Here is a 26573-nt window from a genome sequence, read left to right as displayed (position 1 = left end):
GTTTTAGTTTCTTGCCATGTAAACCTGTACTGCTTGAGTGTCTGTGATGTGGCTGCCCCAGAGCAAGTGATCGTACAAAAGGAAGTTGAAGCCACAGTGTCTTTCATGAGCCAGCCTCAGAAATCGCACACCATCACTTCCACTATATTATATTGGTCCCACAGGACAACGCTATTCAGTACAGGAGGGGACTACCTGAAGAGTCAACATTAGGAAGTGGGGATCATTGGGGGCCACCTTGGGGGCCACTACCACGTTGGTTCATTGATTCATTCGATTGCCAGTTATTAAGCACCTGCCAGGAGTCTGGCACTATGCTCAGGACTGGGGATACCAACATGGCTGGCAATAATTGAGTTCAGGGACCAATTCTTTGTTTAATTTTATATCTCCAGTGACTGGAACACAAAGTCTCGGTAAAGGCTTATTTGTCAAAAGGAAGCAAAATGAAGTGGTTAGGAGCTGGACTTATGGAGCCAGTATGCCTAGGTTCAAATCTGGCCTCCTCCTCCCCACACTGATGGTTTTCCAACAAATCATGTTGGTTTATGTTGCTTACAACCAAGAATGCTAATGATATGCTCATTAGTTTTCCCACCAATCTCCTTTTATTGTTCAGACTCCACACAGGATCCCACATTACATTTAATTGTCATGTCTCCTTTAATCTGGGACAGTTTCTCAGTCTTGCCTTGTCTTTTATGACCTTGCCACTTCTGAAGAGTACTGAGTATGCATTTTGTAGAATGTCCCTCAATTTGGGTTTGTCTGAGATTTTCTCGTGATTAGATTGAGGTAATGCATTTTGGACAAAAGCACCAGAAGTGATATTATGAATCATATAAGGGATACGTGATATCAACATGTCTTATTACTGGTGCTGTTGACTTTCATCACTTGGTTAAGGTGGTAGGTATCTGCACAGTTTCTATTTTTTCCTTTGTAATTAATAATTATCTTGAGCTACTTTGAAACTGTGCAAATGTCTTCTTTTTTCGTTCTTTTACCCATTGATTTGGCATCCATTGATAATGCCTTTGGACAACAATTATTCCATGTTGTTTGCCTGTTCCTGATTTCCTATCTCTATCATTTATTCTACCTTTATTAATCGGAATTTTACTTTAAAGAAGAATTATCCCTTCTCCTTATTTACTTATTCAGGTATTTATTTATAACAGTATGGACTCATGGATTTTTTTCCCTATGGTTTATAATCCATTACTATGGTTATTTATCGCTCAAATTATCTCAGATTTGGCCATTGGGAACCCTCAAGCTGGCTCCTGTGTGTATAGGAGAAATTATTTTTAGTTTTAATTTTTTATTATAAAAGTTATATATGCCTGGGTGGAGGGTACATGAGACCTCTCTGTACTATTTTTGCAGTTTCTTGTAAATACATAATTATTTCAAAAAGAAAGGTAAAAAAGTAATGTATGCTCATTATAAAAAATCAGGAAAGGGCTTCCCTGGTGGCGCAGTGGTTGAAAGTCCGCCTGCCGATGCAGGGGACGCGGGTTCGTGCCCCGGTCCGGGAAGATCCCACATGCCGCGGAGCGGCTGGGCCCGTGAGCCATGGCCGCTGAGCCTGCGCGTCCGGAGCCTGTGCTCCGCAACGGGAGAGGCCACAATAGTGCGAGGCCCGCGTACCGCAAAAAAAAAAAAAAAAAAAAAAAAATCAGGGAATACAGAAAAGTACAAAAATTATCTCATCTCTTAGACTTAATCACTGTCTGTATTCTGGTATGTTTCTCTCCATTCTTTCATTTTAAATGCTATCATAACACAATTGTGGCAGCTCTGAGCACTGACATTCTAGTTTTATAATGGAGAGAATGCCAGCCAGGGAGACAGGGATTACTAAAACAGTAATACCACCAGCCCAACATCCATGTGTCTGCCACATGCCCCCAGCCCTCCTGGTGCTGGACCACATCTAATCCCTCCCCCGCCAGCATATGAGGTGGGGTGCTGTGTGCAGTACCCATCAGACAGGGTACTGGAGGGTCTCAATGTATTGATTCAGGTAGAAAAGAGTATCAAGGTTAGTTAGTAGAAACAGAAGGAGTTAAAGCTAGTAAATTCCGGAGAATGTACACAGGTCAGGCTGACTTGAGAGAAGAAGAGAGAGATTAAGATGATTAGAGGGAGAGAAAAGGGGAGAAAAGCAGAAAATGTTGAATTTTTACATTCTTGCTTCCAGAAAACAGAGGGCAGCCAAGAACTCAGTGGGTGTTTAACCAAGCAGACTTAAGGTCTTGATCAAGGATGAACTTCTCGCCTCCACTCTAGGTTGCCCTGACAACCTTCTCCTTCTGGTATTGACATAATAATGAGACAGAAGGGAAAACAGGCAAATGAAGAAAATAGTCATTAGAGGCAGAACCAGCTGTGGTCTGGCTTGCTTCATCTTGCAGGGAGGTCTGGGGAGGAGTCCAGGAGGGGCAGAGGGCTCTTGGGCTGGTGTTTCAGACAGAGGCATGAGGACTAGAGGGAGAGGTCGGGTTTCCTGTACAGGGATGGACTTGAACTCATGTGCTAGAGACACCTGAAGCTCCTCTCAGAAATTTTAGTGAAGCCATTCAATTTAAATTAAATCTCACTGGTTGCATATCCTCCTTGCTTCCCTGGCTCTTCAGATTAGTCAAGGTTGCTTAGAAGGAAACTCCAGAACCCAGGTTCAGGGAATGGCAGCCACCCACTCTACCAGCAGGGCTCAGAGTCACCACATTAACCTGGGGCTTAGAGCCCTTTCTCCTTTTCCATCACCCAGAAGGGTTGAGACCATCAGAGGAGAGAGAAAGAATGGAAGAGGGTATCAACAGTAGTTATTACTCTCTTCTCTTTTCAGGTAGGGAAACTGAGGCTGAGACAGTAACTCGCCTACGGTCACAAAATTGAGAAATGTCCAGGATTCAAACCTAGGTCAGATCAAGTCAAGGTTTTGCTGGGTAATTACCTCACTCTGTGATACAGAGCAGTGATTCCCAAACTCTATCGTGTGTCAGAATCTCCTGGAGGGCTTGTTAAAACACAGAAGGCTGAACCCCACCCCAGAGTTTCTGATTTGGTAGATGTGGGACGTGGCTTGGGAATTTGTATTTCTGACAAGTTTCCAGAAGATATTGATGCTGCTGGTCCAGGAACCACACTTTGAGAACTACTGACATAAAGCAAACCATTTAAGCCTTGGACCTTGAGTATAGTCTTTGTAAAACAAGGAGTACCTTTTTCAGAGGTGCTTTAGCCATGGGGATACGAAGGTTGAGGGAGTTTTACTTTTAGCAAAGTAGCTCCTTGGATCTCTTTACATAATAGGTCCCATGTGAGAGGTTATTGGAAAGGATGTTTCTGCTATTAAACATAAAACCAAGAGTTATAAACTAGTGACCTAAAAGATGTCAAATACTGTTTGTTCCTGTTATCTCTTGGTATGGCTTAAAACAACAATTTTAATACATGATTTTGTGGGTCAGGAATCTGGGCAGATCTACCCCTATGGTGCCCACCAGAGTTACTCAGGGCCACTCAGCTGGTGTCCGGGCTGGTCTGGAGGGTCCAAGATGGCTTCACTCACATGGCTGGAGCCTTGTCAGGGTGGTTGGAAGGCTGTTGACTGGAACATCTACCATGGCCTCTCCAGCAGGATGGTCTCAGGGTAATTGGATTTCATGACAGCTCAGGGTCCAGAGCAAGTGTTCCAAGAGACAGAAAGCAGAAAGCACCAGTCTTTTAAGGCCCAGGCCTGGAAACCAGCACAGCGTCACTTTGCCATCTGCCATCTGTCAGCATAATCACCAGAGGTCCCTGTCCCCAGATTCAGGGGAGGGCACATACACTGCCTTCTCAGTGGGCGGAATGTTTTGTGGCTGTCTCTTTGAACTCAAGCTTCATCCACACCTGAACCTTATGTCGATGATAAGCTTCTGATCCTCAAGCCAGATGTGGTAAAGGGATGAGACTTGGGGGTGGGGGGGATTAGTATATTTTGCATGTGGGCTAAATGTAAATAACTTGAGCAGAGGGTGGGTTGTAATAAGTTCTAGAACACCTCTATCCTGCTGGAGGAAGCCCAGTCGGCCCCATGGAGAAGCCCATGTAGAGAGAAACCTGGCCCTGCACCTTTCTCCCAACAGCCCAGCTGAGCTCCCAGCCCATAGGCAGCGCTAACTTGCCAGCCATGGGAGTGAGCCAGCTGGGAAGGTTTGGTCCTCCAGCTCCAGTCAAGCTTAGCTGATGGCGCATAGAGTGACATGACACTAAATAGGGCTGTGTGATGGTTCATGTTGTGTGTCAGTGCCTGGATGCCTGGATGTTTGGTCAAACATTATTCTGGATGTTTCTCTGAAGGTGTTTTTCAGATGAGAGTAACGTTTAAATCAGTGGACTTTGAATACATTAGATTGCCCTCCATAATGGGGTGGGCCTCATCCAATCAGTAGAAGGTCTGAATAGAACAAAGACTGACCTCCCCTGAGCAAGAAGGAATTCTTTTTAAGATTTATTATTTATTTATTTATTTATTTAATTTTTGGCTGTGTCGGGTCTTAGTTGCAGCACGCAGGATCTTCGCTGAGGCATGCAGGATCTTTTGTTGCAGCACGTGGGCTCTTCACTGTGGTGTGAGGGCTTCTCTCTAGTTGTGGCGTGAGGGTTTTTTCTCTTCTCTAGTTGTGGCGCACAGGCTCCAGGGCGCGTGGGCTCTGTAATTTGCGGCACGCGGGCTCTAGTTGAGGCGTGCGAGCTCAGTAGTTGTGGCACGTAGGCTTAGTTGCCCCACGGCATGTGGGATCTTAGTTCCCTGACCAGAGATTGAACCCGCATCCCCTGCCTTGTAAGGTGGATTCTTTACCACTGGACCACCAGGGAAATCCACGAGAAGGAATTCTGCAGCAGATCTTGAGGTCTTTGACTCTAACTGCAACTCTGCCATCTATGGAATACTAGTTTTTGATGAATGTTAATAAGTCCTCAGCTATTAAAAAAAATGTTTCCATGGTCAACTATGTTTGGGAAAACTATTTATCAAACAATGCTTAAAAGGTCTCTGTGTTGCAGAACTTCTAATTTGGCCATGGATCTGGAGCCTTGGAAAGGGCTGATCTGGGGTTATTGCGAGCTTCCTGACAGTGAATCTTTATTCTGTTTTGTAAGTGGGTCACCCTGGTTGGCTTCCACTCTTTTAGAGGGTCTCATTTATAGGAGAAAAGGAGTCTCCTTCTTGGGTAAAAGGAAAGCGATGCATCGCTTTGTTCTCTTCCATCAGAGCAGCACTGTGGGTCCATGTGTGAAGACTTTCCAGCCTGAGAGCTGCTGCTCCATCAGAGCCCTCCCCCAGCTCCTGAGGCTTCCCCTTTCTGCGAGGGAGTTTGGACCAGTCTATCAGATATTCTAGAGCAGAACCAATGAATTATTTATGTGCTTTCTGCTGGCAAAGATGCTAATGAGATGCTACAGCATACATTAGTGTAATACCTGGAGATTCTTTTTGCTCAGGACCACTGTCTCTGCCGCCTATTGGCTGTGGTGGTGGGTAGGGTATGGGGTGGCAAAGAAGCCAAGGAACTGAAGACTTGCCAGCCAGCAATTCATGACTAGGGAGGACAGAGGCCTATCCATCTTCCTAGGTCCCATGTTGGGGACTTGAAGAATGAACATCCCGAAGCTGTTTTCCACTCACACAAGCAGGACAGAGCTCAAATCACCTCCTCCAGGATGCCTTTCCTGACTTATCCCTACCCACTGTGCCCTCTCCTTCCTCTCCAGGCTGAGAGATGTGTCCCTCCTCTGTGTGCTGCAGTCCCTGTGCTGACCAGCATCATAGATGATGGCAGGGCTCTATTGTCTGTGTCCACCATTACACCCTGAGCTCCTGAGAGCGTGTGTTCAGTGCCTTTCTTCTCTTCCTCTCCAGGACCGAAGGTGGCGCTCAGTACATACAGGATGTTCAGATGTTGTTTGATGAGTTGAATTGAATTGTTCATACGTGATTAGTTCAATTCAGAAGGAAATATGGTTATTTTGATAGGGATTGGTCTTTGCCTTTGGAGCTGCTGAGCAAATTTAATGTGTAAACAAGACTCAGGTGGAGAGATGTTAAACACTCAAAAAAATATCTTTTCCAAGTACTTTGGCAGCTTCCATTTGATGAACAGTTGGTTGATTTCAAATGATTTAGTTGTATTTATTCAAGTAAGTTCAATAGGACCAATCTCTATTTGGCAAAATTCTGTTAACTCTTACTGTCTTTTACTGTATGGCCTTAGCAGTAATTCATTTTCATTTCATCTCCCTTCCTTCCTTCCTTCTTTCCTTCCTTCCTTCCCACTCATTCAGATGAGAGTTTGCTCCCCAAATTAAGAGAATAAGTATTAGGAAGTAAATCTGTGGTCATGTATCTTGTCTGGTTTCTGCATTGCTTTCATGTTTCAATTGACACTGTCACACCAAAGCTATTGGTTAGCTCTTTACCGCTTACAGTGCAGTGCATGGACTGGCAGTATCAGCATCTCCTGGGAGCCTGCTAGAAATGCAGAACCTCAGGCACACCCCAGACTTTCTGATCCTTGGGTGATTCATATGCATGTACATGTTTGAGAACAGAGGTTTAACTAATCTGGACAATGTCCCTGTTTCATACCTTGGAGATGATGTGGGGACTGAACCAAGAGAAGAGGATTGAATATATACCTCTTTGCAATTTATCAGCACTAAGTGGCCTACACCTTTATGGGATCTACACACTGGAAAGGTTTCCCTACCTGTCCCACGCACACCTCCTGTAAGAAGCAGCACCGCCGCCCCTAAGGGGCTGCCATTAACCACTTTATATGTGTTCTCTCTCTCAATCCTTACAACAAATCTATGAGGTAGGCACCACCTCTGTCTCTTTACAGATGAAGAGCCTAAAGACTAGAGAGGAGAAACAGCTTGCTTGCCGCCACCCAGCTTGGCACAGTACCTGGCCTGTAACAAGCGTTCTGTAATTGAAGGCTTTCAGCATCCTCCTTCTCTTTTTGGGGACAGGGTGTCCAGATTTAAATGGCTGCAGAATAGTTCAGTTGACTCATAAACTGCACTGAGGTGTCATCTTCTGTTTTCAACCCTTTGCAGACTCTAGAATGGTATTTGCTACCCTGGGCCAAGAGCCAGGGATAGTATCTTATTGCCTGCCCCATCCCAAGGCTCCCACTTGTTCTTCCATGTACTTCTCCTCAATCTCCTCCTCCTTCTCTCCTTCCTCCAACTTCTCCTCTTTCTCTTTCTTGTCTTCCTCTTCTTCTTCCTTTCCTTTTTTTTTTTAGATTTTTTTAAATTGAAGTATAGTTGATTTACAATGTATTAAGTTCTGCTGTACAGCAAAGTGATTCAGTTATACATATATATATACATTATTTTTTGTATTCTTTTTCATTATGGTTTATCTCAGGATATTGAATATAGTTCCCTGTGCTATACAGTAGGACCTTGTTGTTTATCCATTTTATATGTAATAGTTTGCATTTGCTAACCCCAAACTCCCACTCCATCCCGCCCCCACCCCTCTCCCCCTTGGCAACCACAAATCTGTTCTCTATGTCTGTGAGTCTGTTTCTGTTTCATAGATAGATGTTTCCCTTTTTTCTCTTCTTTCTCCTCCCGTGGTCAAGCACTTGAACTCAGTGCAGCTCCTCTTTCTTCCATCCCCCTCCTTCCCTCCTTTCGCTCTGGGCTCCAGGTAGAGAATTCAGATGATGATGATGATGGTGACAATGATGACGATGATGATTTTATCGTTGTTATTGTTTGGCCATGCAGGATTTTCGGTCCCTTTTCCCCCTTTATTCTTTTCATCTTCTACCCTGGTGGGAAGGAGGTCATTCAGCATAAGAACATGAACTGCTATGAAAAGCAACCAACATTAGGAAGAGAAAGCCTGATTTGTCTTAAAGATCTGGAAACTCTGTGGGTGAGGAGGAGGGACATGATGGGTAATAAGGACCGCAGGGAGTGAGGAGGGAGAGAAAAGAGAAGACACTAGAAAGAAGGAACTCCAGGGTGCTCCTCAGACACAGTCTGGTTGTTCTGCAAGGGGATGAGTAGGAAAAGCAGACTATTTGGCGCCATCCTCTCTACTTGGAGTGTGTTCATCACCAGCCACTGGGAAGCCACTGTCAGGTTAAGGGTATGCCGGCAAGTCCTTCCAGCCACGTAATGATGTAATTACAGGGCAGTTACATCATTGTTACTGCTAGTACCAGCCCACCACTTCCTACACTCCCTCTGCATGCCTGGCACTTTTTAAATTCTTTCCATACACGACTCCTACATGTCACAGATTGGGCAGGGTAGGAAACTGAGGCCTGTGCTTTCTCTATTTATCTGCTGTACAGTTTGGACTGTAACACAGTAAACTAGATCGTTGGGACTGACACACAACTTGCTGTCCTCTGTGTACAAGACTATGCTGCTGATCAAGGATCAGAGGAGTATGATCCTTGACTTAATTAATTTATTGTCTACTTGGGAAGAGAAGACATATACACATAAATTCAAGGGCTAATTACCTCTACAAGAATACAAGAGATGCCAGAGATGGTCTGACTAAACACCAAATTAATGGCAGGGATATAGGACCTATAAGATCTTACTAACATTTATTTATTAAAATTGCAGATATCACCAAAAGATGGACAAGATACATTTTATACATTTGCAAATAAATATAAGTAACCCATAACCCACTCTTAGATAAAAATAACAAATTCTGAATATCTTCAGGTCAAATGTAACTCAGTACTGTTTTATACATTCAGTATTTCTTCAAATAAGATTATCTTTTTCTAGAAGTAATCACAAAGCCTAAGGAGATTTGCAGCAGTGGAAAGGATTTTTTTCTCCCCTGTAATGAACAGATCAAAAGCTTAATCCCAAGGTCTGTCTCTGTGTCCAAGGATAATTGTGGTGTGAGTCACTCCAAGTGGGTTTTTTCCTACACACTCAAGAACCACAAGGCATGGCAGCAGGGTGGGGGAGACATAAAATTTTAAAAGTCAACAAAAGAGGTCAGTTTCAGCAAACTTTGTATCCTGGAAGGGATGCCAAAAACGGGTACTTTTTTATATCAGGCACCTAGGAAAATATGTACTGATTTTGCTCCAGGCCACTCAAGGCCAAGACTGCTCTTCAGAAAGGCATCTACTCCCGTTTTCTTGGTTCCTGATCTCTTGGACACTGGCTTTGCAAAGATCATTATGAGTCTTTTGACCCACCAGTGCTAGGCTTAACTTTCAGGTCAGCAAGAACTATTAAAGAAAAAATTATCCATGACACTAGTTAAAATAGTGAGGCAGACTTTATTCAGGGAGACTTTTACTATAGGTGTAGGGACTACTGCAATGGGGTTTTGCAGTAGGGGAGAAAGATTAGGCTTAGCTCTGAATATAACAAAGAAAAGTGGGAATTTATAGCCAAGGAGCAGAGTGAGGGTCAGTGGATAGAAAATTACCAATAGGAAACATCAAGGGTAAGGGGAGAGTCTGGCTAAGCCAACCTAACAGGATGCTTGCTGAAGGCAGGCCAGGGTGATCAGGCATCACTTGGGGGTTGGTGGAGGAAGAGGAACCCCGGGCAGGGGGAGTCTGGCTAAACTGACTTAGCAGGATTCTTGCTATGATTGGGCCATGCAAAGATAGACACAGAAGTGCCAAAGTTGAGGCCTAGTTGGGAAGAAGATTCTGAGACAGCTGGCTTCAGGTAGGGCTTGATCTGGCAGATCCTTCTGTAGCACCAGGACCCAATTCCTCTCTTAGCGTCCTGCCTTCATTCTTAGCAGACTCATCCATCTCGTTCTGGGATGGCTGCTGCAATTACTGAGATTTTTCTTTCCACACAGCAGCAAAAAGAATCTGGGTTCTAGTGTTCCCAGCAGAAGTCCTATGCTTTCGTCTGGTTAGTCCAGCTTAGATAATGTGCCTGCCTCAACCGTCTTTGTGGTCAGGGGATGGAATAACTGGACTGGATTAAGCCAGACCTCAGACCTGGGGTATGAGGGGTGGAGTCAAGTTCACAAGACTAAATGGCTCAGAGTTGGGGTGAGGGGTGGCTTTTTAAAGGGAAGTCCAGAAGCATTGATCAGAAAAGGGGAAGGAGTAGGTAAGGGGAAAAATCATAGATGATAAGCCTATCTACACCTTCAGTGGCTTGATTATCACAGCTGGGGCATTTTTATTAAAAAACAGGCCATACAGTAGCAAGAATCTTGGGGTTGGCCTTCATAATGGAAGACTGCAAGTTGTTCCCAGAAGATCTGAATCAATGTCTGAAATGTGACAGCTCAGATAAGAATTTACATGGCTGCGTCAGGACTTATTTTTTTGAAAGGTCGCAAAAGGATGGAAATAAATGTCAAGTTGGAATTATTTATTACTCTTGTACCTCGAGGTCATTTCTAGTGAGTTTGCTTTACCTAGTGAGGTAAGCAGGGAAAAAGCTTGTTTTTACACTAAGGGAAGAAATGAATGAAGAAATGGAGACTCCTATTCCTGGAAATTCCTGACACGCAGGCTTTTGTATTAATCAAAGAGAGTGCAGAGCAAGGTGCAAGAGGTAAGGAAAATGAACAAAGGGTAGAGAAGTAAAGTTTCAGTGATTCAAATAAAACTCAAAGCTGTTAAGGGAGTCTGCAAAGAACTCAGGAAATTGGTCATTACAATTTTTAAAATAGTACTTGAATGAATCCGGAATGTCTAAACCTTGGTAGGGTCCAACAGAGTAGGTGGGGCAAGACGAGGTGGGAAGGGGGTGAGGAGGTGGCGTGGGAGGGACCAGAAAGAGACCAACTGATAAGGTGGTTGGGAAGAGAAAAAACAGTGAGAGAGGGAAGGGTTGGGGGGGGGGGAGAAGAGGAAGCAGCAGGGAGAGGAGGAGGAGGACGAAGAAGGATAAGGAGAAGAAGAAGAGGAAGAGAAACTTGGAGGATCAGACACCATAATATGAAAGGCACACAGGTGGGAGGAAAGGCAGGGGCACCCAGGCAGAGAGAACTAGAGAAGCAATTTGAAGATGAGAGTCTCCCTGAGGTCAGAGAAGCATGTTTTCTTCATCCTTGTCCACCCATTTCCTGATGCAGGGCCTGGCTCTTACGCTCTTATAGTGAAAACCAAGGCAGAAGAAGCACGCAGAGAAGGATGCCGGGAAGCTGGAGGGGGAGACACAGGGATGGGAGGTATGCAGTAGTTCAGGCTAAAGATCGAATGCCGGCTCTTAAAGGAGTAAACATGAGTAAATACGTTGGAAGGCAAGTAAAATGTTCAAGTCTCCACGCTATAGAAGCCTCTTACAATATGGGGGGAAAAGGTAGTATAATTTCTGAAACAAGATTGAGCCTCGAGTTTAAAAAAACAAGTCTTTTTCATTTTTTAATCACAAAAGTAATACATGTCTGTTGTTAAAAACTTCAGTGTTTTAATACAGAGAGTAAAATGTGAAAGTCCACCTCTGGGAGCTGGGCATCCTGCCCCCTCTCACTTTTTCAGGCTTCCCTCTTTCAGTCATTCCTTCCATGTCCGACACTGATTCCTCCTTTGACTTTACCATCTCCACCGCCTTACAAACATGTTCATGCATTTCCTATTCCTTTTAAAAAATGCACCAAGAAGGGCTCAGCCTTCACTTCTGTGGCATGTCTGCCCCATATACAAATCGTGAATTAAATCAGGAGGGACATTCTACAAAATACCTGACTGGAACTCTTCAGAAGTGTCAAGGTCATGCAAATAAAGATGGAGGAGCTGTCCCAAATTGGAGGAGACAAAGAAGAATTGTGTCTCAATGCAGGGTATACCCTGGACTGGATCCTAGACCGGGTATTAGAAGGAAACTCTCCTGATGTGATAAAGAGTGCATTAGTTATCTGTTGCTGAGAAAAATTATCCCAAAGCGTAGCAGCTTAAAACTACAAACATGTTCTATCTCATGCAGCTTCTGAGAATGACTTAGCTGGGGTTCCTCCTCAGGGTCTCTCCTGCTGTTTCAGTGAAGTTGTTGCCTGGGGCTGCAGTCTTAGAAGAGCTGACCGGACCGGAGGAACTGTTTCCAAGCCCACTGACCTGGCTGCTGGCAGATGGCCTCAGTTCCTCACCATGTAGCTCTCTGTTTTTATTTTGGCCGTGCCACTCCACACAGCATGCTGGATCTTAGTTCCCCGACCAGGGATCGAACCCATGCCCCCTACAGTGGAAGCATGGAGTCTTAACCACTGGACCACCACGGAAGTCCCTAGCTCTCTTTATAGCCTTGCTCATACCCCATCACCTGAGTGAGTGATGCAACAAACACACACACCAAGATGGGAGCTGCAGTGCCTTTTACAACCTAATGTGGAAAGTTTAGGTACATAGAGTTATTTCTGCTGTATTCTATTGGTCACACTAACCCAACCCAGTATAACATGGGAGGGGATACACATGGGTGTGAAGACCAGGAGGTGGGGTTATCAGTGGTACTGGTGGTATCTTGGAGGTGGGATACCACAAAGAGTATTTACCAAAATCTTAAAGCAAGCATCATACGTTAAGGTAGAGCATTAGAAGCAACCCCAATCCAAGTGAGGGACCGAGGGAGTAAGACAAGGATGTCCACTATCACAGCTATTCGCAGTGCTTACTCAAGTGTGAAAGAAGGCTCTCCTTCTCTTTAAGGATTATCTGTGGTATCTGGCATGTTTGACCCTGACCTGTTCTTCAAGTTGAGTCCTGGCCAAAGGAGACAAATAATGTTTGGGTGAGACTCTGGAGAGCTAGGCTCCTTTGACGAGACGGTGCCATGTAAAGAAACTTTCTGAAGAATTAGAATGTTAATAACATACAATGCCCTATAAAGATGAAATCAAACAAATGGTGATGGGCATCACTCTATTTAATAAAAAGTCTTCTTAATCTTTTCTGTATACAAAGTCATAGAAGCTGAATAGTATACAAATTACCACACACTTGGTGGCTTAAAACAATACACACTTATTTCCTTATAGTTCTGGATGTCAGAAATCCAAAATCAGTTTTACTGGGCCAAAATCAAGGTGTCAATAGAAGTCCACTCCCTTCTGGGAGGTTCTAGGAAAGGATCTGTTTTCTTTCCTTTTTTTAAATTGTGGTAAAATAATCATAAAATTTACCATCTCGGAACTTCCCTGGTGGCGCAGTGGATAAGAATCTGCCTGCCAATGCAGGGGACACGGGTTCGATCCCTGGTCCGGGAAGATCCCACATGCCGCGGAGCAGCTAATCCCGTGCGCCACAACAACTGAGCCTGTGCTCTAGAGCCTGCGAGCCACAACTACTGAGCCCATGTGCCACAACTACTGAAGCCCGCATGCTTAGAGCCCGCGCTCCACAACAAGAGAAGCCAGCACAAGGAGAAGCCCATGCACCGCAACCAAGAGTAGCCCCCACTCGCCACAACTAGAGAAAGCCTGTGCACAGCAACGAAAACCCAACACAGCCAAAAATAAATAAATAAATTTTAAAATTACCATCTCAACCATTTTTAAATGTACAGCTCAGCGGCATTACATACATCCACATGGCTGTGCATTCACCATCATTCATCTCTGGACCTTTTCATCTTCCCAGACTGAAACTTTGTACATGTTAAACAATGACTCCCCATCCCCCCTCCTCCTAGCCCCTGAGCAACCACAATTCTACTTTCTGTCTCTATGACTTTGGCTACTCTAGGTACCTCATACAAGAGGAATCATGTAATACTTGTCCTTTTGTGACTGTTTCACTTAGCATGTCTTCAAGGTTTGTCCATGTTGTAGCATGTGTCAGAATTTCCCTCCTTTTAAGGTTGAATAATATTCCACTGTATTTATGTACCATGTTTTGTTTATCCAGTCATCCCTTGACGGACACTTGGGTTGCTTCCACCTTTTGATTATTGTGAACAATGCCTCTATGACATGGGTGTGCAAGTATCTCTTTAAGATCCTGTTTTCAGTTTTTTTGGGTATCTACCCAGAAATGGAATTGCTGGATCATATGGGGAAATCTATATTCTTGTCTTTTTCATCTTCTAGAGCTGCATTCCTTGCTTTCCTTTGCTCATGGTCCTTCCTTCATCTTCTAAACCATCAGCACAGCATCTTGTTCAGTGGTCACATTGCCTCTTCTTCTGTCTCAAATTTCCCTCTGCCTCTCTCTGTCATTGCATTTAGGACCTACCAGGATAACCCAGGATAATCTCATCTCAAGATTTTTAATTTAATCATGTTGCAAAGTATCTTTTGCCATATAAAATAATATTCACAGGTTCCAGGGATTAGGACCTAGATATCTTTGGGGACCATTATTCAGCCTACCACACAAGCTAATAGAAAAAGCAAAAGTAACATAGAAAACTATCATGAAGAGAAAGAAAGCCCCATAGAACCCCACTGTCCCTAGAGATCATCACAGGAAATAAATAGTATGAGACATATTTTTCTAGATTTCTTTTCATGCATATACTAACACATGTATTTCATTTATTTCCTTTCCTTTTTAAAAAATCAAAAATGGGTAACATTTTACACAGCCCAGCAACTTGTCTCTTTCATTTAATAATGTATCTCTGTAGCAAGCTCTTTACGAGTGAAAGAAATTTACTTTCATGTTATGTCTTCTTTGATGTAAAAATAGCAACTTTCCAGTAAAGCAAGTGAACTTTTAGAAAAATTCTATTTGAAATAATCTCCTAGAAATGTCAATGTTAACTTTAATTCATAAGAGGAAAGAGGTATTTTGAATCAAAATAAGGGTAGAGGCTACTTAGAATTTAGTGTTTTGGGTAAATTAGAGAAAGGGCACCCTAGTTATATGTGCATACAGCATGAAGTCCTTGAAGACTGAATTACTTTGTGTGGTATGTTGATATGAGAGTCAGTGCTTCCATGGTGTCAATTTAAATTAAGCATCTGGTTTCAGGGGTGGAGAGATCAGGAGACCTGGATGGGAATCCTGACTCTGCCATCAACTAGCTGTGTGACCTCAGGCAAGCTGTAGCCAATCTCTGGGCCTCAGTGTCCTCATCTTCGAAATGAGAGAATTGGCCTGGAAGTTGTCTCAACTAATGATCTTTCATTCTGCACTTTGGGAAGGGCACTATTTTAGCAGGTTAGAGACCCAGTTTTGAATACCAAATCTTTTACAGTCAGCCCTCTGTATCCGCGGGTGCTACATCAGTGGATTCAATCAACCACAGATGGGAAATATTCCCCCCCCCAAATTCTAGAAAGTTCCAAAAAGCAAAACTTGAATTTCCTGTACACTGGCAACTATTTACATAGCATTTACATTGTAATAGGTATTATAACCTAGAGATGGTTTAAAGTGTACAAGAGGATATGCATAGGTTATATGCAAATATTACACCATTTTAAGAAGGGACTTGAACATCCTTGGATTTTGATATCCTCGAGGGGTCCTGGACCCAGGACAGGATCTGGGATCCTGGTATCCCCCTGGGATACCTTGGGATGACTGTACTAATTTGCTGTGATCTTGAGCTAGACAGCTCTATTGGGCCTCAGTTTATTCATCTGTAAAATGAGCCGGCTGGACTATTCTCAAGATCCTTTCTAACTCTCACATTCTAAGACAGTGAGTCTCAAAATTCAGTGTGCCTAAGAATTCCCTAGAGGTTTGTTAAAATGCAGAGTCCAATTCAGCAGGACTGGGGTGGGGCCTGAGATTCTATATTTCTAGCAAATTGCCAAGTGAGGCTGATGCTGGTCTGAAGTGTACACTGAATAACAAAGTATTTGGATTTCGAACTGTCAGGAAACTTTGTTAAAGACTTGGAAATTGGTGAGAGATTAGTGTGTGGGTGGAGTACTGGTCTGGGGATTATCTGGTGCTGTGGGGTATGCACATTTGCTTGTCTTCTATTGTCCAGCTCTGCAAAAGCTAAGATATAGACTATAGATGTAGAATACAGAATAATGGGATGAACTTTGTTTGATAGAGGCACAAGTGATTTCAGCCCTGTAGAAAAAGATAGCTCTCAAACATTACTTTTTCTAGTCCTACATGATATCAACCAGTTTTGCACAAGGAGCAAATTTCTTTCAGTATTCCTGATTGCCCATACATATGTGTTCTTCTAAATCTCCTTTAAACAGGTTTTACGTTTTTGAAAATTATACTTTAACACCACTGTTCCTTTGCAATTCATTCATTGATTCATTCATTTATTTATTTATAGCAAGAAATACTTGCCAGGGATGGGGAGGTTACAGGGTGGAATACATAAACTCTAATAGGAAAGTGGGTGGTCAGGCATCATGTTTTCCTGACTCCCAGCCCAAGTATCAGCTGAGGAAAGCACACTTTACCTCCAACTTTGGCCAGGTAATTCCCCTCCCACAGCTAGACCACGGATATGGTGGAAGATGTCTTAACCATCATGTGGTCCATTAAGGATCAAGAGGTTGAGAGAGGAGGAGGAGGCTGTAACTACGATGTACTTCGAACCGTGGCCTCGGGATTCCTCCAGTGGTCTTTACACCACGTGCCGCCTAGGGACACTAAACTGATGAATTTCACACGCCTGCTACAATTGTGAAGAATTTTATCCTTGGATATCCAGAGTTTTGCAGTCACTAGACGCAGGGTGGAGGTCTGGGCCCAAGGGCGGGGCTTGGGGCCAGGGGGCGGTGCCAGTGACCGAAGAGCGGAACCCGCGACAGCCGCCCAGCGGCCCCGGCCTCAAGGAATGCCGGGAGTCAAGACCAGGCCGCGCTCTTACTCTTTCGGCTCCGCCCCCGCCTGTCTGTGTCTGCAGTGGCCGCCATCGATAAAGTTGTTGTTCTGCCAACATGGCGGCGCCCGTGGTGACTGGCCGGGCCGTGTTCGCCTAGGTGGGAACCGAGGCGTAAGGAGCCGCAGGCCAGAGCCTGTGAGCAGGTAAACCCCTGACCCGGGCTCATAGGGGCAAGATACGAGGCCTAATCTCCCCTTTACCCGGATTGGTAGATTTCGACTTGCCGGGAGCCGAAGGGAAAGTGCGGGCTGGTGGTCTCGGAGCTGTGCAGTTTCCCAACTGGAAAAGTTTCTGAGATTCAGATCTTCAGATTCTTTGAGCCACTGACTCTGTTGATAGCTCTGGACCCTTTCCCAGAAAAACGCATATGTACGTATAGTTTTGTACTCAATTCCCTCTCTCCACCGCTCCACTACCCCGGCTGGTCCCTGGATCTTTGCTCCCGGGGCTGAGGCTTTAGACTCGAAGGACATCCATTGGCCCACATCCTCTCTGTGACCCACAGATCATTGTCACAGCATGTTAGGGCTCTAAGGTCATCAGAGAGCATCTGGATTTACCCCTTTATCTTAAGGAGAAGCTGATTTTCTAGGCAGGAAGTAATTTCCCTGAGGTCACATAGAGAATTAGTTGGGTTTTTTTGTTGTTGTTTTTGCACATAGCTCCTTTAAGATTAATTTCCCAGGTACATTCTCGGACACTTTCTTTTGGGCGCACACTAATGCCCTCGTGTGCTTCTCTGTGTTCTGTTTCTTTGCCCGTTTTTTCCTACTCTGCTAGGTTTCTCTGTCCGTATATGATTGTCATTTTGGGTCCAGTTCTCAGGCCCCTCCCTCTATGGTCACAGGCCGCTACCCCCACCATTCTCAAAAAACTTAACCTTAAGCCCTAAGTGAGGTTGAGATCAGGGCTGACTCTTAAAGAGGAGTGGAGTAATGGGGATTGATACTTTGGAAGGATGTGGAAGATGAGACAAGATTCCAAACATCTAGGCAAGGAACTGGATGTGACAGAGCTAAGGAAGAAAAGGGCCAAGTTGATCATAGCACGAGATATGAATCACACCTTTCACATTCATGGTAGGGGCATGGTCCTCCAATAAAATGGCTGCTCCTTATCAGGAAGAGGCAATGTCCATCAGGGCTTTGGTGGTGGAGTGTCCCAGAGCAGGGCCTGGGATGTAAAGAAAGGGAACTGGACTGAGCTCCAGGACTGCAGTAAATCATAGCCCTGAGTGCACTTATGGCTGAGTTCCCCTAACATAAAGGGTGTGGACTTTTCTTAAAGGGTCTTGACACATATATTACCAGATTGCTCCCCAGGGAGTTGGAATCAGTTTGCATTTCACCAGGAGTGTATAAAAGTGCACATTTCTTTTTATAACAGGTTTTTACCAATCTGATAAGCAAAATATTTCCTTGTTGTTTTAATTTGCATTTCTTTGATTAGTTGTAAAGTCATTCTTTTTCAGGTATTTGTTAGCCAATTTGTATTTCCTCTTTTCTCCGTCTCCAATTTTTAAAATTAGGTTGTTACTCTTTCTCTTCTCATATGTGAACTCTTTATACAGAAGGGTAATCTTTTGTTGTAGTTTTGGCAGTTTTCTCTCAGCTTGTTGTTTGCTTTCTAATTTTGTTCGTGGTGGTTTTGATATGCAGGTATTTTACATTTTTTAGAGAGTTTTATTAATATTTTCCTTTATGAAATCTTCCATTGCTTTTATGCTTAGGACAGAACATCCTGCACCTTTTACAAAATTAGTACATACTCATCTATGTTTTTTCTTGTTTTATGGTATTTTTAAAAATTCTTTAATCTATGTGGGATTTACTCTGCTTTTTGGTTTGAGGTGGGGCTCTAATTTGAATCGGTCCCCCATTCATTGAATAGTCTATCACTTTCTAATCTATTTGTGCTTTTTGCTTTATGAACTTTAAGTTCTTTAAAATACCCAGATCCATTTCAGAATTCTCTAGTTTATACCATTGGTTTATGTACAGGAAAGGTTATTAGTGAGCCAGGCATTATGTAAACATTTTTAGAAAGCTTATTGTTATGTAGACAGGGAATGTTGTTATACGTTTTTTATAATTTGGTGCATAGTATAAGAAAGTTATAGAGACAGGATTAGAATTTTAAGTGAAATTAAGATTCCTTCCTTCATATTGCTCATATTGGTGATCTGTCTGCACTCTTTGGTATTTCTTTTTTCACAATGGCTAACCAGCATCGAAACAAAAATTTTGAGAGGATCAAGAATTAATGCCAGCTTAGAAATAGAGACACAGATGTAGAGAACAAACGTATGGACACCAAGGGGGGAAAGCGGGGGGTGGGGGGAGGTGATGAGCTGGGAGATTGGGATTGACGTATATACACTAATATGTATAAAATAGATAACTAATAAGAACCTGCGGTATAAAAAATAATAATAAATAAAATAAAATTCAAATCAAATCAAAACAAAACAAAAAAGAATTAATGCCAGCTCAGAGTGCCAGTTTCTTCCTTAATTTCTCTCTGGTCTTGAAAGGTCTGTTTTTGTCTGTTTCTGCACTATAGCTAATGCTGTTATGCAGGAAGGCAGAAAGTTTAGGCTATTTAGTCATAAATCTTAAATATTTGATGAACTGTCACCTTAGGCTTTAACACAGTGATAAAACATGAAACTTCTATGAGGTCATTTTTGGAATTCACCTTTGGAGGAAACCAATGAAACATTAAAGTTGAATTTTGATTCTCAGCTAGATGTCTTAGTGGGCCCCAACCTGTGGGTTGTATTCCAGAAAACCATAACACTCATCACTGTTCCACATGTTATATATTTATTTGTTTGTTTCTTATCTGCTTTTCTCTACTAGTATGTAAGTGCCATGAAAGAAGGGACTTTGTTTTTGTTCACTGCTCTATCCCCAGTGCCTAGAATAGTGTGTGGACCTAGTGACACTCAATAAATATTTAGTAGGTGAATGAAGAACTAAATGAATAAGCAGTCTTCTAAATAATGGTTATTTCCTGGCTCAGCCTACTGAGTATACTTAGCTTGTAGTATGTATGAAGAACGCTGATCTTAGCTCAGAGTCTCCGATCTTCCTGGGAGACCTGTGTTCAGATCTCTTCTGATACTTGAGCCTAAGGCCAAGCCCAGATGTGCTTAGAGCTCTTCTGAAGCCTGGACAATGGGAATTAAAGCCTCCTGTACAGACCATAGGCTGGCCTAAAGGCGAGGGCCGGAGGTGGCTCTGCTGCTTCCCACGCAAGCAAGCTGTGAGGTTGCAGCAGGAGCTGGCCCAGGTGGTGGTCTCCTTTTGTTCCTATGGGGCTTTTGTATCTTGCTGTTTGGGAGCATCGAACACGTTTAATATTTTCCAATTAAGAAGTTTGTGTTTAGCTCAATTGCACTTCTGAAATATTCTTTTCAGGGGAAGAAGTCATCAGAATAAGAGGAAAGCATGTGGACGGGCGGGGAGCGCTGGCTGTGCTGAATGGAAGGATGAGCTCGGGGAGGTTCCGGGCGGCTCACACAGTGTGCTTTCTGCCCTCTCTTTCAGGGCCTTCCCTCTTTTTGAAGAATGGCTCCTTCTTGGCAGAGGCTGGGTTTATATGCCTCTCTTCTGAAAAGGCAGCTACATGATGGTCCAGATGTCATCAAATGGGGAAGGAGAGTGATTCCAGGATGTTCCAGAGGTATTTACAGTGCCACGGGAAAGTGGACCAAAGAGTATACGCTGCAGACAAGAAAGGATGTGGAGAAATGGTGGCATCAACGAATAAAAGAACAGGCCTCCAAAATTTCAGAAGCTGATGTGAGTATTCTTTTATACATATATATATATATATATATATATATTTTTTTTTTGGTTGCACCAGGTCTTAGTTGCAGCAGGTAGGCTCCTTAGTTGTGGCATGCGAGCTCTTAGTTGCTGCATGTATGTGGGATCTAGTTCCCTGAACAGGGATCGAACCCGGGCCCCCTGCACTGGGAACTTGAAGTCTTATCCACTGCGCCACCAAGGAAGTCCCATGAGTATTCTAAGAGACGCTGAAAGGGTAGAGAAGAGGGACTAAGAGCTTGGACTGGGGTGAGACTGCCTGAATTCAAATAAGTTATTGAGTATGTGACATTGAGCCAAATTTCTGAATCTCTCTGGGCTTCAACTTTTTTTTATCTAAAACGGGCATTGTTAATAGTAGTGCTCACCTGCTTCCCAGGATGCTTGTGAGGGGTAACTGGGATGAGACCAACCTGGTACTTGGAGGAGTTTCAGTGTGGTGCACATACAAACAAGGTGCATGCAAATGGTGCCACACTGGGCATTCTGGAGCAGCATTTACTGGGGAAGCTCATCAAGACAGGAGCCACAGCAGATGTCAAGTCCTCTGTGGTCCACTGCATGGTGGGGCAGCACACAGGGATCCAGCAGGGTCAGATAGGAGACGCTAGGAGAGGCACCTGGGCCCCTCAGCTGTGGAACTTTTAAGCTCCTGCATATTCTGAGAAGTACCTCCCTCTCCCCTCCCATGACGCTGGCCTCCAGCCCTTTTCTGCCATCATGGCTTGGGAGGTACCAGCCCTTCCCAGATGTGATCTGGGACTGGGGTCCAACCTCATGGTTGCAGCTATATAAGTTAGGGGACCCTTGGCTTTTGGTCTGTCTGCACCAGCTCAGCGCTCTACATGAATTAATTGTCTTAAGCACTTGGCTGTAGCCACTTTCCGTGGAGTTCTCTGCTGGAGGCCAGCTCCTTCTCTGGGAGACCAACCTGCTGGGGATCAGTCTTGGATGCATTAACCCTTACCTCTCGATATTGGTCAAAATGACAAATGGAAGATATGATTTGTTGAATGAAATGTTGAATCTGATCAGAGCACAGCACTATAAAATAGAGTTTTACTCTTAAGTTCTGACCATCCTTTCATAATAGTTACCAGTAAAATAATGCTGAGGCTTTATGTTTAATTAAAGAGATTAGGCCAATGGCAAGCAGTTGAGTAAATATATATCTGCACAAGATGACACTGCTTGAATCGCCTTTCCTGATTCTCCACTCTTATCAGACTCATTCTTTCTATGAGATTGATCATTATGAACAATGTGGGTGGGTAGCTATTTGTATTAAACTGAAGGATGGTTTTCGGCATTAGTTACAAAGAAAATCTGGTATTTAAAGAGATGTAGTGTGTAACACGTGAAATGATAAAAAGCAAGGTTTAAATATATTGCATAATTATACAATAAAAGCTTGACTTTTACCTCATTAGGAAGTGAAAATTCTTTGTGGCAATATGACCAGACTAATGTAACTAAATGTATTTTGGAAGCAGACCTTAGGGAGCAGTTTAATTCTCAATGAGGAGCATAAAATTAGCTTTTTTTCTTTTGGTTTAAATTTAGTCACTTCCAAACATTTTGAAGTTGTAGCTTTTTCTTCTTGTGACATTGCATTCTTAAGCGTATGGTTGTGTAAAAACTTAAATGGATCAAAATAAACTGTGTTTCACTAGTTGGGTAAATAGCTTGAGGGACATTTTGGGTCATCCCCTGGTGGCATTCTATGAGGGTTTGAATCAGGGAACGGCAAAGTGGAGAGAGCACTGGATCGGGAGCCTGAGCAGTAATACTGGCTCTGCCCCCAAATCAGTGTGATCTCATCAGCATCGTTTAACCTCTTTGATCCTCAGATTCTTTGCATTGTTTATCTCACAGGATTGCTTTGAAAATCAAATGAGAAAATATGACTGAACCCATTTTATAAACTGAAAGAGGATAAAAATGTGTGGTGTGTCTTTGTCAGGAATGAGAATATGACTAGATGCTGGTGGATTTTGAAGAATCTATAATCAACCTCCCTCTGGTATTAGCTACATTTGAAATCCACCTGAATGAGCTTCTAGATGCTGAATATTTTGCCATCATCATCATAATCATCGTTATAAAAAGAACTTCCATTTAATGAGCATTTTACTATGTCAGCCACCATCTTTCCATTGATTATCTCATTTAAATCCTGAATCAACCCTGGGGGTGAGTAATATTATCCTCATTTTGGGGGTAAGAAAACAGGCTCAGAGGGAGGTTTGGTAACTTGTTGAGATGCACAACTCACTTGTGGCAGAGCCCAGGACTCAAACCCAGACACGTTTGATTTCTAAACTCATGCTTTCACCAGGAACCTTCTTTTGCCTTGCCTTTGATTTACAGATTGTAAACCGAGGCCAGAAAGACAAAGGAATTTGCCTAAGGTCTCACAGCTAGTGTCAAAGCTCGACCAGATCCCAGGCTGCAGGCTCTTATTGAGTGGTCCTTCCCCCTCCATCCTCTAGACTCAGCGACAGCTTCAGAGCATGATCTATAAAGAGGCAGAAGTTATCTTTCTCCTGATGTTAGAAGCTGACAAAAATAATAGGACCCACTTATAAAAACCATCCTTTTTCTATCGCTTCCAATCTTAATTTCTTTTTAAAGGCTTAAATTCTTACACTTTTATATAATTATGAAAATTTCCCTTTCAATCAGATTCCTACTCAATTATAGTATAAACTCCCGTAATTCCTTCTTTCCACTCCCAGAGATAGAACTCATTTCATTGTCACAGAGGAAAATGACTTAATTCACACAGAAAAGCAAAAGGCAGGGTCAGGCAATAAGCTGAATACCTTTTCTGCAATAAATAAAAATATTCATGAATAGTAAAGAGTTTTGCTAGCAATACTTTTCTTTTTTAAAAAAATTTATTTATTTATTTATTTATTTATTTTTGGCTGTGTTGGGTCTTCATTGCTGCGTGCGGACTTTCTCTAGTTGCTTCGAGCGGGGGCTACTCTTCGTTGGGGTGCGCGGGCCTCTTATCGAGGTGGCTTCTCTTGTTGCAGAGCGTGGGCTTTAGGCGCGTGGGCTTCAGTAGTTGTGGCACACGGGCTCAGTAGTTGTGGCTCACGGGCTCTAGAGCGCAAGCTTAGTAGTTGTGGCGCATGGGCTTAGTTGTTCTGTGGCATGTGGGATCTTCCCGGACCAGGGCTCTAACCTGTGTCTCCTGCATTGGCAGGTGGATTCTTTTTTTGTTTTGTTTTGTTTTTTTGTTTTTGCGGTACGCGGGCCTCTAACTGTTGTGGCCTCTCCCACCGCGGAGCACAGGCTCCGGACGCGCAGGCTCAGCGGCCATGGCTCACGGGCCCAGCCGCTCCACGGCATGTGGGATCTTCCCGGGCCGGGGCACGAACCCGTGTCCCCTGCATCGGCAGGCGGACTCCCAACCACTGTGCCACCAGGGAAGCCCGGCAGGTGGATTCTTAACCACTGTGCTACCAGGGAAGCCCAATACTTTTCTATATATATTCTGTAAACTCAGTTTTGTAGTTCTGCTTAGCTAGTATGTAATGAATCCCTTGATTTTGCTATAAATTTAATCTTTGTTGGATAGACATACAAAATGGATATGTTAATGAAGAAGCTATATGTGGAAAATGTTTCGGGCAACATTGTTAAATAAACATCATTTTAAAATATATGTCACTATAATGAAAACAAAGTGATTATAATAAAAAATAGGTTTAATGTAAAAACTTTAAAATGAAAAACTAGAAATAGTTTATATCAAGGATTTTGTTGTTTTTTTCAGGTCCCAAAGAACTCTGTAACAGCTGTTTTCCCATGTCCCTAAAAATTCCCAAAGGAAAGGCAGTAGGCCAAATCCATTGCAATGAGTAATGTTTGAATCGAGTGGGTAGTCTGCTTATTTCCGATTCTGCACCAAGTATCAGAACGAGGTCTTGTACTTCCTTTGAGGGATTTGTTTACAAGCTGAGAGGATTGTCTGTCACTTGCCTTCTTAAAGAAGGAAAGTCCTAAGTCCCCACTAACTCCTGAATCTCAAGTCCTCTCTCATGCTCCTGAGGTTTTCCTAAGAGTTATGGATCCACATTAAAGTGCATGATCAACGTGGGGCTTTCCATCCATTTCTAGAAATCAACAGCAGCTGTCACTTCAGTATTCCAGATTTCCAAGTTTATGTATTATCCAAACTTCTTATTTATTCACTTTTCCCTTCTCTTCCTTCAGGCACCTTTACTTACCACTCAGTGGGTGATTTCCAGAAGATGGGCAGTACAGAGAAAAGTGCCACTCTGGTCTGTTTTGCCACCCTTTAGGGGCCCTGCTAAAGATTTGTTTAACTTCTTTGCTGAAGGAAGTGTAAAGCAAGGGGTCGAATGAGATTTGGAAAGAATCTGATTTCTGGTTTCTTCTGTTCCCCTGATTACAGTTGGCTGTCAATTATCAGTCATGCAAATACTTACCAAAAAATACCTCCCCAGTCCACACACATACCCAAAAGAGTGGTGATGAATATTCTGTCTTGCATTTGTTTTCATTCATTTTGAAGAAGCAAAGGCTTAAAGAACTCTAGTAGCGCTCATGGAAGGGAGTAAGGACAGAAAGAGAAAAATAGAAGGTGGCAAAAAAGTAATGATAACATCAGACAGTCCAGACCCTTAGTGACTAAACAGAAGCAGTTACCTGTTCTCTTCCTTTCTTCAGAGGCACCCCTTCTCCCCCATGGGAGGATTTGAGATTGGAGAGGGGGAACATTCCTGTCACCTGGATAGGATTGGTGAAGTGTGCTGGGAAAAGTGCCCTTCAGTAATAAGTGCGCTGCAGAGGCCTGTTATCAGGCTTCAGAGCACAAAGGCCGACAAACATTTATCCAACATTTATTAAACTGGGAGGTGGGCAGCCGGGAAGGTGGGGTTGGGGGGAGGGATGATTAAAACATGGTCCTTGCCCTTGAACAATAGGTCCCCAGTAAGGAATCAATTAAATGATACCACCTTTCCTGTGGAGCCTTTTCCCCTCATGTGCACAAACTCGTGACAGCATTCACCATTTTACTGTGGAAGCACTAAGGTGCCAAAAGTCAGTGTTCCTGTGAGGACCTCCCGCCCTGTGTTCATTCTGTTCCAATGCATTTACCTTTTTTCTGTGTTTCTCGTGATGAAGCCGTGTCTTTGGAAGTTGGAGAGTTATGTAACCCTGGCCTGAGGCTGCCTGTAGATCACCCCCTGGGAAATAGCTAAAATTTTCTCATTACCTTACCATTTCAACTTTTTCTGTTGAAAGATAAGCTCACAATACAGCAGAAAACCCGGGACCTGAACCGGTGCCTGAGGACCCTGCTCGTACTGTTCAGTCCAAGTCTGCATGCAGCTACAGGGAATTTAGGGAGGGGCTCCATTTTTAGACATGTCACATCTCTGTGATTCACTATTGTTTCCTTGAATTATATGGACATATGTGTCAGAGCTTCATTTGGAAAAACATATAGTTCTTTAAGACCTAGATAGCTGTCCTAAAAGAGAAGCTTTTAAAAGAGAAAAAGACAGATTTAAAAATACGTATGGGTAATAGGACTTTGAGGTTGTTTGGCATTATTTTGGACATTCTTTAGGTTAAGCCAGGGCTTTGAAGTTTGGTATTAGGCATTTTTGTCAGTTTACCTTATGGGAACGGTTTTTTTTAAAAGAAAACTTTTAAAAATGTTAAATTATTACCTTGAGTAAAATGCCAAAATATTATGTGCATGCGGGTTTCCCCGTGAATGCTTAATAAATACTCATTGTCATTTTTTTGTCATTCTTTCCTAGAAATCAAAGCCCAAGTTTTACGTGCTTTCCATGTTCCCTTATCCTTCTGGCAAGCTGCACATGGGCCACGTGCGTGTGTACACCATCAGCGACACCATTGCACGCTTCCAGAAGATGAGAGGGATGCAGGTAAGGCAAGATGCCTGCT

General features: G+C 43.3%; 1 protein-coding gene and 1 long non-coding RNA gene across 18 annotated transcripts in view; both read left to right on the top strand.

Annotated features, from left to right (window-relative positions):
* Positions 1-26573, top strand: part of LOC125965666 (uncharacterized) — a 313457-nt gene that overhangs the window by 121891 nt on the left and 164993 nt on the right. The window lies entirely within an intron of this gene.
* The window catches only part of LARS2 (leucyl-tRNA synthetase 2, mitochondrial), a 278606-nt gene that overhangs the window by 87040 nt on the left and 164993 nt on the right, over positions 1-26573 (top strand). For 11 of the 17 annotated variants that reach the window (XR_007479847.1, XR_007479848.1, XM_049716291.1 and 8 more), the window contains exons 1-3: positions 16792-16928; positions 20337-20591; positions 26426-26554. Coding sequence is in view for 13 of the 17 variants with exons in the window: in XM_049716291.1 (XP_049572248.1) it covers positions 20358-20591; positions 26426-26554 (363 nt within the window). In the remaining 4 variants the exon portion in view is untranslated. Of the gene's footprint in view, positions 1-16791; positions 16929-17022; positions 17155-20336; positions 20592-22493; positions 22812-26425; positions 26555-26573 lie in introns of those variants that run through there. The other 6 variants (XM_033413197.2, XM_049716296.1, XM_049716297.1 and 3 more) reach the window with 4 other exon arrangements.

Source organism: Orcinus orca, chromosome 10, assembly GCF_937001465.1.
Source record: "Orcinus orca chromosome 10, mOrcOrc1.1, whole genome shotgun sequence".
Lineage (NCBI taxonomy): Eukaryota > Metazoa > Chordata > Mammalia > Artiodactyla > Delphinidae > Orcinus > Orcinus orca.
This window is presented reverse-complemented; position numbering and strand designations above follow the sequence as displayed.